Genomic DNA, 15,109 nt, shown 5'->3' with positions numbered 1-15,109 from the left:
TTTGTTTCATGTACAAAAAATTCAACAGAAACTTAAAATCGATATTTTCCTTCAAATCAAAAAATTTTATACCAAGGATTATTCAATTAAATTAAATGTGCAATACTAACCATTATACTTATGACTGCATTTGATACATTTTTTAACCAAAATATACGGTTATATATACTTAATAATTTAAAGGTAAACTATTAAAAATTGGAAATCATATTTTCTGTTTCCATTTAAAATAATTGAAATAAAACAAGAAATGCCTGTACAAAAAATTTGCCATATACATATTGCCATGTAATTTTGTGTTGTTTTCTTTTTATTAAATTTTTGTTTTGAATTATTTTCGGTTGTCGATAGTATCAAAGATTTATTTGTTCTTTTAATCGTATTATTTTTAATGTAAATTTCATTAATTGTTTCGCTTGTTTTTTTAATTTATTTTTTTTATTTTTAATGCGTTCTCTACACATATAGGCTGAAGTTTTCTTTTTTTTGTTTTATTGTAATTCTTATAATGAGGGCAGCATTTCTGTTCGTTTTGTTTAACAAGATGTATTTTTTTTTATTCTGTTCTTTATGACATTTATTTTTTAAAAAAAGTTGTAGTTTTGTTTTGGGTTAAAAAATGTTTTTTTTTTTTACGTTCAATGTGGTGTTGGTGTTGTTGTAGTTTCTGGTAACAAATTTAGTGACTCGACAATGCACAAAACACACATGCAAATAATTTAATTGTTGCCATTCATTTGTTTAACTATGTATTAATTCTTTGTTCATTTTGTATGATTTTACTGAGCTTACATTTTTAGACTTAACGTTTCATTTTTTTTTTTATATTGTTTTGGAATACTTTGTTATGTTTCTTTTTGCCAAAAATTCTGCTTTTCAGTTTACACAAATTTCAATATTTTTATATCTTTTATATATAAAAACAACTAAACTTACTGAACGACAACATTTTATCATTCTTTGCGTATAAATGTTCTCCCCCTGCAATAAAAAACACAAATTTAACATTAAAGAATAGTTTTTATAATTAAAATAATTGTTTAAACACTTACGTTATAGTTTTCTTCTCCGTGTTTTTGGGTTCGGGCCTTGCACGATTTAGCACCTTAAGAAAATCTGAGGTTTTTGCACGCATACGCGAATGAATATAGGCCTTTGAACACTGTGTTAAACGTAAAGAATTATATTAAAAATTGGAATCATCTTGGATATATAATAGATGAATACCTTGATGTGGTAATGCAAATAATCTCGGAACATTTGTATTAAATTGATGGTATTATCCCTGGTTTCTTTATTGGTATGTCGTGGGAAGAGCACTGAAATATATAAAGGTTTGATGTAAAAGCAAATTAGTTAGATTACAAAAAAGTTAAAAAGAGGGATAGCTATAACAAATTTAAAAAATATATCACACAGTTGTACACAAACATAAGTCATCTGTTTTAATATGAAGGATTAAACAGGATGCCGTTTGGATTTAAAGTTCATTTCGGAGCATTTGAGACACAAATTGTAAGAATGAAAACTAAATATGCCACTTTGGCTCCGTATAACAGTTGCTAAAGGTTTGGTTTACACATTTTAGGGGATTGTACACAAACATAAGTCATCTGTTCTAATATGAAGGATTAAACAGGATGCCGTTCGGATTTAAAGTTCATCTCGGAGCATTAGAGACACAAATTGTAAGAATGAAAACTAAATATGCCACTTTGGCTCCGTATAACAGTTGCTAAAGGTTTGGTTTACAGATTTTAGGGGATTGTACACAAACATAAGTCATCTGTTTTAATATGAAGGATTAAACAGGATGCCGTTCGGATCTTAAGTTCATTTCGGAGCATTTGAGACACAAATTGTAAGAATCGAAACTAAATATGCCACTTTGGCTCCGTATAACAGTTATTCAAGGGTTTGTTAACACTTTTTAGGGGATTGTACACAAACATAAGTCATCTGTTTTAATATGAAGGATTAAACAGGATGCCGTTCGGATTTAAAGTTCATCTCGGAGCATTTGAGACACAAATTGTAAGAATGAAAACTAAATATGCTACTTTGGCTCCGTATAACAGTTGCTAAAGGTTTGGTTTACACATTTTAGGGGATTGTACACAAACATAAGTCATCTGTTTTAATATGAAGGATTAAACAGGATGCCGTTCGGATTTAAAGTTAATTTCGGAGATTTGAGACACAAATTGTAACAATGGAAACTAAATATGCCACTTTGGCTCCGTATAACAGTTGCTAAAGGTTTGGTTTACAGATTTTAGGGGATTGTACACAAACATAAGTCATCTGTTTTAATATGAAGGATTAAACAGGATGCCGTTCGGATCTTAAGTTCATTTCGGAGCATTTGAGACACAAATTGTAAGAATCGAAACTAAATATGCCACTTTGGCTCCGTATAACAGTTATTCAAGGGTTTGTTAACACTTTTTAGGGGATTGTACACAAACATAAGTCATCTGTTTTAATATGAAGGATTAAACAGGATGCCGTTCGGATTTAAAGTTCATCTCGGAGCATTAGAGACACAAATTGTAAGAATGAAAACTAAATATGCCACTTTGGCTCCGTATAACAGTTGCTAAAGGGTTGGTTTACACATTTTAGGGGATTGTACACAAACATAAGTCATCTGTTTTAATATGAAGGATTAAACAGGATGCCGTTCGGATTTAAAGTTCATCTCGGAGCATTAGAGACACAAATTGTAAGAATGAAAACTAAATATGCCACTTTGGCTCCGTATAACAGTTGCTAAAGGGTTGGTTAACACTTTTTAGGAGATTGTACACAAACATAAGTCATCTGTTTTAATATGAAGGATTAAACAGGATGCCGTTCGGATTTAAAGTTCATCTCGGAGCATTTGAGACACAAATTGTAAGAATGAAAACTAAATATGCTACTTTGGCTCCGTATAACAGTTGCTAAAGGTTTGGTTTACAGATTTTAGGGGATTGTACACAAACATAAGTCATCTGTTTTAATATGAAGGATTAAACAGGATGCCGTTCGGATCTTAAGTTCATTTCGGAGCATTTGAGACACAAATTGTAAGAATCGAAACTAAATATGCCACTTTGGCTCCGTATAACAGTTATTCAAGGGTTTGTTAACACTTTTTAGGGGATTGTACACAAACATAAGTCATCTGTTTTAATATGAAGGATTAAACAGGATGCCGTTCGGATTTAAAGTTCATCTCGGAGCATTTGAGACACAAATTGTAAGAATGAAAACTAAATATGCTACTTTGGCTCCGTATAACAGTTGCTAAAGGTTTGGTTTACAGATTTTAGGGGATTGTACACAAACATAAGTCATCTGTTTTAATATGAAGGATTAAACAGGATGCCGTTCGGATCTTAAGTTCATTTAGGAGCATTTGAGACACAAATTGTAAGAATCGAAACTAAATATGCCACTTTGGCTCCGTATAACAGTTATTCAAGGGTTTGTTAACACTTTTTAGGGGATTGTACACAAACATAAGTCATCTGTTTTAATATGAAGGATTAAACAGGATGCCGTTCGGATCTTAAGTTCATTTCGGAGCATTTGAGACACAAATTGTAAGAATCGAAACTAAATATGCCACTTTGGCTCCGTATAACAGTTATTCAAGGGTTTGTTAACACTTTTTAGGGGATTGTACACAAACATAAGTCATCTGTTTTAATATGAAGGATTAAACAGGATGCCGTTCGGATTTAAAGTTAATTTCGGAGATTTGAGACACAAATTGTAACAATGGAAACTAAATATGCCACTTTGGCTCCGTATAACAGTTGCTAAAGGGTTGGTTAACACTTTTTAGGAGATTGTACACAAACATAAGTCATCTGTTTTAATATGAAGGATTAAACAGGATGCCGTTCGGATTTAAAGTTCATCTCGGAGCATTAGAGACACAAATTGTAAGAATGAAAACTAAATATGCCACTTTGGCTCCGTATAACAGTTGCTAAAGGGTTGGTTTACACATTTTAGGGGATTGTACACAAACATAAGTCATCTGTTTTAATATGAAGGATTAAACAGGATGCCGTTCGGATCTAAAGTTCATCTCGGAGCATTAGAGACACAAATTGTAAGAATGAAAACTAAATATGCCACTTTGGCTCCGTATAACAGTTGCTAAAGGGTTGGTTTATACATTTGAGGGGATTGTACACAAACATAAGTCATATGTTTTTTAGATGTAAAAACGGAAACTTTGGAAACTTTTCTAAACAGTTATTTAACTAAATTTCCAACCTTGGCTCCATACAGAAAAAATATAAATAGAGTTTTGATGTTTAACTTACCAAAAGTAACATAACCAATATTATCGCCCACTCTGGCATCCGTATTGGCCAATTCCAGTGGCGGTTCGCGATGCGAGAAGAGCACTTGTGGCGCTGTATGCGAGGCACGGCGTCCCTCTCTCAATTCCTGCATAAATACTTTGCCAATGATGACATCATCCTCGTCCCGAAAAATGGTACTAAAGACAACAGTGACACGATCGGGCTTGGCCTCGACATAACTAAAATCAAAGAGGTTTAGTTTGCTAGGACAACTGCGTACATTTCTGTAAATTTATCTACTAACAGTGTTTCATCATTGCGATAATTGATAACGGCTCTCTTTTGACCCTCTTCGCCTTGCTCTTGGAAGTCGAAATATTTCTCAAATACTGAGGCAAAACAATTACGTTTTAATAAGCCAATCTTTTTAACAATTTGCTCATAATCAGATGGTATATCTTCCAGATTAATAAGTACAGAAACATTATATCCTGGAATGCAACAAATAGAAAAGATAAATATGTATATTAACTAATACTTTACCAAAGTATACCTTCTTCTGTGTCTGTCAACAGACTTCCGTATTCACGTTTAAGCAGTTCATCGGCACCATGTTCTTGCAGTTGCTTATAAAACTTTAATGATATGCTGATCTATAATATAAAATACCAAAAATTAAAACGCAAGTTTATATTATTTCCAACTCATTGTTATTTATATTCTTATCTTTCAAAAAGCTTACCCGAACTTTCGTTTTATCGCCGTTCACATTGGAAATGTGATAAAGAACACCATCAAAGTCTGCTATTCGTATATCGATCGATTCTGTTTTAAGTCTAGAATGGTTAAATCAAATTTGGTCATTTCACATATACATATATGTATGTATCTATATAATTATATATCTATAGATGTATCTTTATAATTAGTATAGAAAGTACACTCAGGCAGTACTTTACTTGTTTGCATAGCTATACAAATAAATATATCTTATCGTTATATATAAATGCAAACAGAAGGTAGTGAAAAAGAGTTTCATTATGATCTGTTTGCGATTTAATTTGTTCTTGCGTTTGTATTTTGACTGGCAATTTCGTAATTGTGAAGGAATATATTCTGTACCCAAACATAAGTCATCTGTTTTAATATGAAGGATTAAACAGGATGCCGTTCGGATCTTAATTTGATTTCGGAGCATTTGAGACACAAATTGTAGGAATGGAAACTAAATATGCCACTTTGGCTCCGTATAACAGTTGCTAAAGGGTTGGTTAACACATTTTAGGAGATTGTACACAAACATAAGTCATCTGTTTTAATATGAAGGATTAAACAGGATGCCGTTCGGATCGTAATTTGATTTCGGAGCATTTGAGACACAAATTGTAAGAATGGAAACTAAATATGCCACTTTGGCTCCGTATAACAGTTGCTAAAGACTTGGTTAATACATTTTAGGCGATTGTACACAAACATAAGTCATCTGTTTTAATATGAAGGATTAAACAGGATGCCGTTCGGATTTAAAGTTCATTTCGGAGCATTAGAGACACAAATTGTAGGAATGGAAACTAAATATGCCACTTTGGCTCCGTATAACAGTTGGTAAAGCATCTTTTAGAACTTTTTAGGTCTTAATATTAGAGATTAAGCATGATTTGGTTCGGGTAACGAATTTGTTTCAAAGCAAATGCCCCTGTAACACAGTTTCTCATGTTTCGTACAGTAGTTTTTGTCCCTTCAAGAGGTAATAACTGTTTAGTTCAGTTCATTTTTAAATGTACAGTAATTATGCCCAGTGTCCAATCAACGTTAAACCCAATTCTGACCTCCAACCTGATCTTACATGGGAGTCGCCGCCAAGCATGATGATGAGTCAGTTCCCAAATGGATTATGCACAAAACGATGCGATAAAATGAATTAACAAATACGTTGCGGGTGGCGGACAACAATCGGGCGGGGGGAAACTATGAGTGTACAAAATAAAATTCAATTTTTTTAAGGGGAGCTGATAAACCGAACGGTTGTGGTGGAAAAAAATTAGCTGATAACACGAGGCCCGTCGAATACCAAAAGGAATTAGAGATAAAGTGAAACTAAAAAAATAAGGTCACATTTAATTTTAACTTACCCGGCCTGGGCATTGCGATATTTAAGCAAAAGGGTCTCCTCGATGATGCGATTATTGATTTCCAGCAAGATCATAGTGAATATTTGATTTTATAAAAGTTTCGCTTATTGATGACAAATTTATTTGCTCTTTCTTTGATTTTTTATGACGTTGCCTTCTTTAGCCGCTCCCGGGCTTCTACAACGACTGCGACGACGACAGCGGTAACTGTGTTTCTTCTCCAAGTGGAGAGGTGTGAGAGAGAGAAAGAGATAAAGAGAGCCGATAGCAGCAAATAAGCAAGTGAGTGGGTAGGCGGGAGCGGGGGCGACTGCAGCGTATTTAATGAATCAACAACAACAACAACAACACACAAATGGGCGCAACTGTGTTTTTCTTCTTTTTTGCTGCTGCTGCTGTTGGCTAATGTCGGCTTTTTTGGTCACAAATTCCAATACATATACACACACGCGGACACACAGACAAATTGGATTTTCCTTTTATTGGCCAATCGTAGACGTTTAATAACATTAACTAACTTTGTTTAGTAAATGCTAGTATCGATTGCAGCTGCAATTTATAATTTTAAATGCTTGTAAACATTTTAAATTTCACTTTTGGATACAAATCAGTTTAACCAGTAGAGCTGCAGTTGTAGCTATAAAATCATCGATATACCGTCGATAGTAATAATTGTTTGGAGGTTATTTTGCGGCTATCGATAAATTATAGCTAGTTTTAATTTTTTTATATTTATTTTAAACTGTAAAGGTTTATGTTTTTAGAATAATTAATTGATTGAATTCATAGAACTACTGTTTATTTTGTTAATTATATGATTTAAGTTAACGATTTCTGACCTGATATTTCGTGACTCTTCACCTCACTGTGACTGATAGTCACGCTGTAATCTTCCGTATGTGTTTTGATCATCTCTAAAATAAGCATTTGACCATCTCTAATTAAAGAGTGTAAATAATAATTTTTAGTTATTGTAATGGATGATTTACAATTAGTTAAATTGATTGAAACCTTCTCTATACTTTATGACAAGGATAGTGCAAGAACTGCTAAAAATATGGTACTTAAAGATGAAGCGTGGAAGAAAATATCACAGAAACTAAAAGCGTCAGGTAAATGCCAATTTGCAGTTGTTCCCAGTTTTAATTTCGCTACATAATCTTGACCTGAGTCAACTTTGATTCAACTTGGAAACCACTTAAAAAATATCTAACAAATAATTGAAATGAAAATGTTGGGTATGTTTTCAGAACGCGCCTGTATAACACGCTGGAAAAGCCTACGAGATCGGTTTGGCAAAGAGTTTCGCCGCTTTCAAGAGAATCCCGAAGAACCGACAAATTGGGATATATTTCCACATTTGTTGTTCCTTAAGGATCACTATAAGCATGGCTTAAATAAAAATGAAAATCTCGATAAACTAATATACCAACCAAAGGAAAAACGAAGAAGATTAAGTACCAAGCCAATTGAAAAGAAATCGAAACCAAAAGATTCTGATGCAGATAAGGACTATGGTTCAGAAGAGGATTTTCAAGAGGATCTGTTGAACCAACAACTCATTGAATTGGTCAAAATGCATCCAGTGTTATATGATAGACATCAGATACGTGTATCAAAAAATTTATCAGCCAAAAATGAGGCTTGGCATGAAATTTCCGAGAGCTTGAATGTATCAGGTGAGACTAAACAATAACAAAATAAATAATACATTTAATGAACTTTTTTCTAATAATTTCCTACTCTATGTCTAGAGGAAGTTTGCTATAATCGCTGGAAAAAGCTAAGAGATCGTTTTGCCAGGGAATATAGAAATCAACAAATTAACCCAAATGTGTCTATAACCTGGAGACATTTCAATGATTTACTCTTCTTAGATCGGCATTTTCGTAAAGGTGTTCCATTGGTTTTACAAAATATCAAGAAACGTGGTCGACCTCCCAAAGTAAAAAATTTGGAAACGACTAAAGCAAGTAGTGATTATAATTATAGTACAGATAATGATATATTGCTTGATGAAGAGAATAACGAGGAGCTCGAAGACGGGAATGTGGAGGAAATCGAGGTGCTTTCCGCTTCAGATTTGATACTTAATCAAAGTGAGGTTTCTGTTGTGACAACAACTACAATGGATATACCCAGCACGACGAGTATATATAATTCAATTATTGCCGAGCCCCAGTGCGAAGAAAGTGAAATAAATTGCTCTTCCAGTCAAATTCTAACAACTGTAATAGCCAATATGGAAACAGTTTTACAACAAACCAAAGAGATGCAGAATCAATTAGAATTAGAGCAACAACAACAATTACCAACGTGTGCCAATAGTTTCTTATCAAAATCAAAATTATTACTCGACGGACTGAGTCCAACGGAAAAACGCAGTGCTGAGCGAAAAATTGTGCAATTTCTTTGTGAATGTCAAATGAAAACATTAGATGGTGAAGAAATTGAAGATGTGAAACATTGTCAATTTACTTAGTATGAATTTAAGATAATAAAGTTACCAATACAAGGTATAAATGTTCTTAAGGTTTATTGTATTATTGTGAGATAATGATTTTTTCGAAAATAATAAAATATTACTTGATTTCCAAATAATTAAAAAAAAAAAACTATCATAAATTTAAAATAATTCTAACGACCAGTTAACGTTTTTATAGCCTAAACAATTGTTTAACTAAATCGATACTCGGAAAAGTTTTTATAAGAGAAAATCAAGTGTGGGTTTGTTTTACAACGCCCACCTTAGTTTTTTTTTTTTTTTTAATTTTCCGCTCCTCTATCTGTCTTTCGTTCTTTTTATTCATTTATTGCAATTAATAACATTCACACACACTCACACACACCACACACTTATATATGTTTGTATAGAGTTAAATAATTATAAACAAGTAAATGGGTTATGCATCTAACAATTAAAGATATTTATACTCTTACATTTTTGGGTATATCAAAAAAAGAAGCACTACCGATCATATCGATAATCTGTGTTTACTTTTAATTTAAGCACTTCGATTCGAATGATTATATTTAATGTAGAATACAAAACTTTAACAGGAATGGGATTCTTAAAATTTTCTTTTAAATTGGTTTTCATTAAATCAGTAGATGATCATTTTAGTCTTTTTGTACTTACTATTTTTTCTTACAAATGGTCTTTAGAAATCTTAATCGAAGGTATTGAAATGCAATTCAATGATAAATAAAATAATTTGTAAGGGTATTCAAAATCCGATATGTGCAATGTTTACTCTGGCCCTCTGGTCTATTTCTCATTGCAGCTGCTGGGCCAGACTAGCTGCTCCTTTGCGTGTGTCTGTTTCTTTGTATGTGTGTTGTGTGTACGTCAAAGATCGAAATCGGGCAAACAAAAAGAAAGGGGAAGAATAATTTGGAAAAAAAAGAAAACTACAAAACCAAAAACAAAACATATCGAGAATTATTAAAATAATAAACGCTAAGAAAAGCAACAGCAAAAGCGCTTTTTAAGTGTCTGCAAATGGGTTTCCTTGTTGTTGTTGTTCTCGTATTGTTGTTGCGGCATAAACTAATTTTGTATAAATAAACGAAACGAACAACAAAAATGAATTGAAACGTTTGAAGTTTGTAGGATTTTTTCTATGTTTTCTTTTTGTTGTTGTTATATTCTTTTTTTTGTTGTTCTCAATATTTTATTTTGTATCACGAGGATTTTAACGGTTAAGCGTGCGCCATGTTGTTGTGACACCTGATTGAATGTATGTGTGTGGGTGTGAGTGGGTGAATGTGAGGGGGGCTAATGTTGTTTTTACTGCCATTTCACCGTTAGAACTGTAGAGCCATTTGGATAAATATGTACACGGTGGGAAAGCAACAGGAGGGCAACCCTAAACGAATTCATAACGGTTAACTTACCTCAACGCACATAGCGGCGAGATTATTATTAGGAATACTTAATAATTGTTTGGTAAAAAGAAAAACTACAATAAATTTGAGCTGATATTAATTAATAATTATATTATCTTGTGTAGGATGTTATAAATTATCTTATATAGAACTCAGTTCTTCTTAGGGAATTCATATTTTATTAGGCATCGTTTTCAAACAAGTAAAGGTACTCCCATTATAATTGATCACATTTTAATTACATGTAAATAATTCTATCTAATCGAAAAATCAATTTTAAACCACTGTACCAAATTGTTCGAATATTTATGTACTCCACCTTTACATTTCCATATATAAGAGTTCTTTTGTAAGTAACTCAATGTAGTACAAGAGACTTAAGTGTTTGAATTTCCTTTACTTTCTTATTAGAGACTTGTATCTCTCTCAGCAATTTCATATAATTTGAATTTCCTTTACTTTCTTATTATAGAGCCTTGTATCTCTCTCAGCAATTTCATATTTCAAAATTCATTGCTTATTATACATTCTGAAGATAGTTTTTAAAATTCACAAAAACTCAACATTTTTCCGTAACTTTGCTCAATTTTAACCCGTTTTCGAAGGATATATCTCATGATAATGCTTAATTAATTAAGTTTTTTTTTCTAGCAAGTATTCGACTAATCCTTAATTTCATGAAGCTCTAATTTAATAAATTTTTTTAGTTTTTAAAAAAATTCTGCCTTTATTTTCCATTTTTTTTTAATGTTTTTCAATCTTGAGAACTTAACTATTTGCCAACTTTTGAGATATATGTAGCTTTTTTAAAATGGTTCGAAATTGGCCAAAATACAGTCTCAAGAAAATTACAAATTGAACAAAAATTTATATAGAAAAATTCTAAAAAAACCAACTTCGAATTGGGAAGCATTGAATCCGATGGAAAACCAATCTTCTAATTTACATTAAGACCCTGAAAGCTTAATCAAGAACTGATATAATGTAATGTAATTCACTTATGCAAAATCAATTTTATGTAATTAATTTTATAATCAATCTAGGTTATCGTAATTTGATTTTTAAATATGTTATTATTATTTTCTTATTAAAGCACAGCAAAAACTACAAATTTAGTATTTACCTAAGGAGTACCGTTATTTCATTAAAAACGATGTCTAGTAAAATAGACTTTCCCTAAGAACAGATGAGTTCGAAGAGCAGATACTTATATTTATTATAAATAGTTAAATATGCTTGAAAAAACAAGAATCTATTAAAATGGCCCTAATGCCGTATATAGTACAGAACTGACAAGAGCTAAAATTACAAAAAGTTTTACTTTGTATTATTTATTATTATCGTATTTGCCTCAGTGTAAATCTACATTGTTGTGGTAACTTTTGGTTTGACAGTTATTCAAATGGCATTCCATTTATTATTTTGACTATGAAACATTTTGCAACAGAAAATGTAAATGTTACACTTTTATTTTTAAAGAGCACATGACCTTTGACCCGAGCTATCTGTGCGCCACCCTGCGTTCTGCTTTTATTTATCAGCAGCCAAGCTACTTAGAAGATGAATCATTTTACATATATACTCGAATACTCGGTATTCCTGCCACATCGTTTGAGGTCGTCGCTCAGTTGGTTTCATCAATCAAACGTTTTCAATGGGCGGCCTGGCCTGGCCATGGCAACAATTTTGCAATTGTCGTTTCTCTTTTTTTTTTTTTACTTTTTTTGCAGTTCTCATTTTTTGTTGTTTTCTTTGTTAGAGTGGTTTTTGTTTTTTGTATAATTGCCAATTGCCACGGATTTACTCAATTGCAGACGACGAAAATAATATTCCACATACGCCGTGTGTGCCAAATTAATTGTAATACATTTTCCCATCGCCATAGTTGCCGACGTCTTCGTAGTCGTCGTCCAAGTGCCATACCCCCCACACCCCAGATCTATGTGAGTGTGTGTGTGTGAGGAAAATGTGTATATGTATATAGATTTTCAAGTATGTGTGAAGGTATAAAATTTGTGAAACAATAAATCTAAATGAAACATTTTGCCGGGTTTCTCCTCGTTTTCGAGTTGTCTGTAAATCTATCTGATATGTGTAAAACAAATGTCTATGATTTTGTTTGCCAAGGGAGGGGTAGGGCCGAGGGAGAACGAAGGGCCTATATGGGAAATTGAATATAAAATGAGGTAAGAGATTTGAATTTTCTTATGGAATTTCTTAATTGAAAGCTGGTAAAAACAGAAACTCTAATAAGATAATGTTAAAGATTAATTAAGGTCGCATGAGAGGCGTGGCCATAGTTGGTCCTAATAGCTACCTTATATTATTTACTAGTGTGAGCATAAATATTTCCACAAGAATAAACGCGCTTTTCAATATTTATACCCTCGCTGAGTATTCATCTGTCTGTTTTTATACAAATCTCTTAGTTTTTGAATCATTTTAACAAAACTTTGTGTTTAATCTTCTTGTTAATATATGCACCTTTACGAAAATCTTGACGATCGAACTATTATAACAAATAGAAATCAGCTTAAAATAGTTTGTTATATAAAAGGTATGAATAATTAAATATATGAAATATTCTAAGAACTTTCATAAGATAGTTAACAATTGGTCGATTTCTTTTTTTGAACGGAAATTTGTAATGTAGTACGACTAAATATGTTTGTTTTTGAAAGCTAATAGTTTGACAAAATATGTGATTAAGATATTTTAAATCAGATCTTTATAGTTCAAATCACATTCTAAGAAGTAAATTCAATAAGAGTTCCATAGATATGTTACGTCATAGGCAATATTTTACCCAATTATAGCTCAAGACTTCGTAGTTAGAATCATTCAATCAATTTTATAAGATATTGCGTAAGAGTATTTTATTTATTTATAATCTGAATTGAATCGTAGTCGCACAATTCTTAAGTTAGCTATAGCTGTTAGACCTTAAGTTAGATTGTTCTAAAATAGTCTACTTAAAATTATATTTACATAAGAGGATAATGGCTAAGAGAGTGGGAATAATATATATGGTTTGTGATTAATTCTAAATTTTCTAAAATATTTAAAGCCAATTAGGCAGATAACCCCCCTTTTTTTATAAATTTTCGCAATAGGTTCACTCACACTTTCTTGCGCCAAATTGAGTCACTGTAAAACCAAAAGGCCTTTTGCTGCTCCTAGTTGAAAAATAACGTATACGTAACAAATACATATATATTTATCGTATACACGATGCTTTAGTTTAGGGCAGGGCGCAAAAACCCTCTTAAACAAAGTGAACCTTGGCCAAAAGCTTTGGCTCTGCACTGCAGCAACATTTCCTTTTTATTTCTATTTTCTTTTTATTTTTGGGGTTTTTATTTGATAGCTAGTTTGTTGTTGTTGTTTTTTTTTTTTATGTTTGTCACAAAATGTTTTGCATGGCCCAAAAAAGAGAGAGAGAGAGAGAGAGTGAGGGAAATAGAGCAAAAAACTGTTGCAAACAATTTGCAATAAAATTGAATGCACAAGCAAAACTCAATCATGTTGGTCCTTGCACTAGACGCATAACAACAGGAGCAACGTGGTGGAGCCACTTAGTGGCCAAACCCCTTTACTACCTATGACCGCACCTCGCTCCTTGCCCCTCCTCATTGGGCTAGTGCACACTGCACGTGCAACCTTTTGTTCGGGGGTCAGGCTCTTTGAACTTTGGCGCCATTTTACTGCTGCTGTTGCTGTTTCTGTTACTGACCGACAGACGCCGCTCAGTCAAGCGCATAAATTTCCTCTAGCCCGTTTCAAAAGCGAATTTTCCCAGAGTTTTGTAGTTCAAAAAAAAAAAAAAAATGAGAAAAAAAACGGAAAAAAAGTTCAATTCAGTTCGAAAGTTTCTTGTTCTTGGCTGTTTCTTTTGGGCTCTCTCTTTCTCCCTTTCTCTCGTTCTATGTCAGCGGCAACAATGACCTATAAAAAGGCATTTAAAATTTACGACTTGGCTGTGAAAATGAATGAAGATAAACTGCATAGACACTGCGAGAGAAGAAAACGGCAGAACTAAGATGCTAAAAAGAGCTAACGACAACAAAAAACGGAAAATGTCTAATATATTTTGAAAATTTAGAATAAATTTATAATAGATTTATTTAAATATTGGTTGCATTTTTTTTGTTGGAACTATTAGAAATTGATTGTGAATAGTTGGTAGATGAATTTGTTAATGACACAGGTCAAGGACACTGTCAAAAAGGCAAAATGCTAATGAAAGTATTTTTACCACCTAAAAGTCGCAAACATTTTATTGAGTTTTGATTTTTTATTTCAGATTCGTGTGACCATTTGTCTTACCATGTTGCTTCTATCCCATTAAAGTAGTTTTTGAAGGCCACCAGCAATAAAGGCTAAGACAAAACTATCGCCATTCTAAGCTCATTTAAAGAACAAATAATACGACTAGAAATGACATAGTTAATTTAGTTCATTGATTAATTGAAATATATGTATTAGTTTTTAATATATTTGTCGATACCAATTCGTAAAGTGAAAAGCCTAGTCCGTAAATTTACAAATGTTTAATTTTTCAAATTTATTAATTTTTAATTAAGAATTTATTTTAATGTAGTTAGAATAACCAGGTTAAATTATGATATTCAAAGTTAAATTATTTCAAAAACCTTTAAAAGAGAAAATGGTAAGCAAATAAAATTGTAAACCTTTGCTAAATACATTTTTTAATAAATTTTATCAATTTATTTTAATTTTTAATTTTTTATATCCTATCCATATCGAAAATTCAAATATATT

General features: G+C 32.2%; 2 protein-coding genes across 2 annotated transcripts; one reads left to right on the top strand and one right to left on the bottom strand.

Moving 5' to 3' along the window:
• Nucleotides 1-732: 732 nt before the first annotated feature.
• LOC6643690 (actin-related protein 2/3 complex subunit 2) lies at nt 733-7,081 on the bottom strand. Its single transcript, XM_002066354.4, has 8 exons — nt 6,440-7,081; nt 5,050-5,143; nt 4,861-4,960; nt 4,612-4,798; nt 4,326-4,546; nt 1,228-1,319; nt 1,053-1,162; nt 733-981 (listed from the first exon to the last, which is right to left on the bottom strand). The coding sequence occupies exons 1-8, from the start codon at nt 6,511-6,513 to the stop codon at nt 954-956; spliced, it is 906 nt and encodes a 301-aa protein (XP_002066390.1). The 5' UTR covers nt 6,514-7,081; the 3' UTR covers nt 733-953.
• A 280-nt stretch (nt 7,082-7,361) lies between these two features.
• On the top strand, nt 7,362-9,016 carry LOC6643689. Its single transcript, XM_002066353.3, has 3 exons — nt 7,362-7,551; nt 7,690-8,118; nt 8,194-9,016. Exons 1-3 carry the CDS (start codon nt 7,416-7,418, stop codon nt 8,919-8,921), a joined length of 1,293 nt encoding a protein of 430 aa, XP_002066389.1. The 5' UTR covers nt 7,362-7,415; the 3' UTR covers nt 8,922-9,016.
• The last annotated feature ends 6,093 nt before the right edge of the window (nt 9,017-15,109 follow it).

Source organism: Drosophila willistoni, assembly GCF_018902025.1.
Source record: "Drosophila willistoni isolate 14030-0811.24 chromosome 2R unlocalized genomic scaffold, UCI_dwil_1.1 Seg200, whole genome shotgun sequence".
NCBI classification, from domain to species: Eukaryota; Metazoa; Arthropoda; class Insecta; order Diptera; family Drosophilidae; genus Drosophila; species Drosophila willistoni.
This window is presented reverse-complemented; position numbering and strand designations above follow the sequence as displayed.

What these genes read in the sequence shown, in the direction of transcription:
- LOC6643690 (XM_002066354.4), bottom strand. Translation starts at nt 6,513, where the DNA reads ATGATCTTGCTGGAAATCAATAATCGCATCATCGAGGAGACCCTTTTG. An exon ending in GCGATAAAACGAAAGTTCGG is followed by an intron (nt 4,961 to 5,049) that starts GTAAGCTTTTTG and finishes TTTATATTATAG; the next exon opens with ATCAGCATATCATTAAAGTT. An exon ending in GTTGACAGACACAGAAGAAG is followed by an intron (nt 4,799 to 4,860) that starts GTATACTTTGGT and finishes GTTGCATTCCAG; the next exon opens with GATATAATGTTTCTGTACTT.
- LOC6643689 (XM_002066353.3), top strand. Translation starts at nt 7,416, where the DNA reads ATGGATGATTTACAATTAGTTAAATTGATTGAAACCTTCTCTATACTT. An exon ending in ACAGAAACTAAAAGCGTCAG is followed by an intron (nt 7,552 to 7,689) that starts GTAAATGCCAAT and finishes GTATGTTTTCAG; the next exon opens with AACGCGCCTGTATAACACGC. An exon ending in CGAGAGCTTGAATGTATCAG is followed by an intron (nt 8,119 to 8,193) that starts GTGAGACTAAAC and finishes CTCTATGTCTAG; the next exon opens with AGGAAGTTTGCTATAATCGC.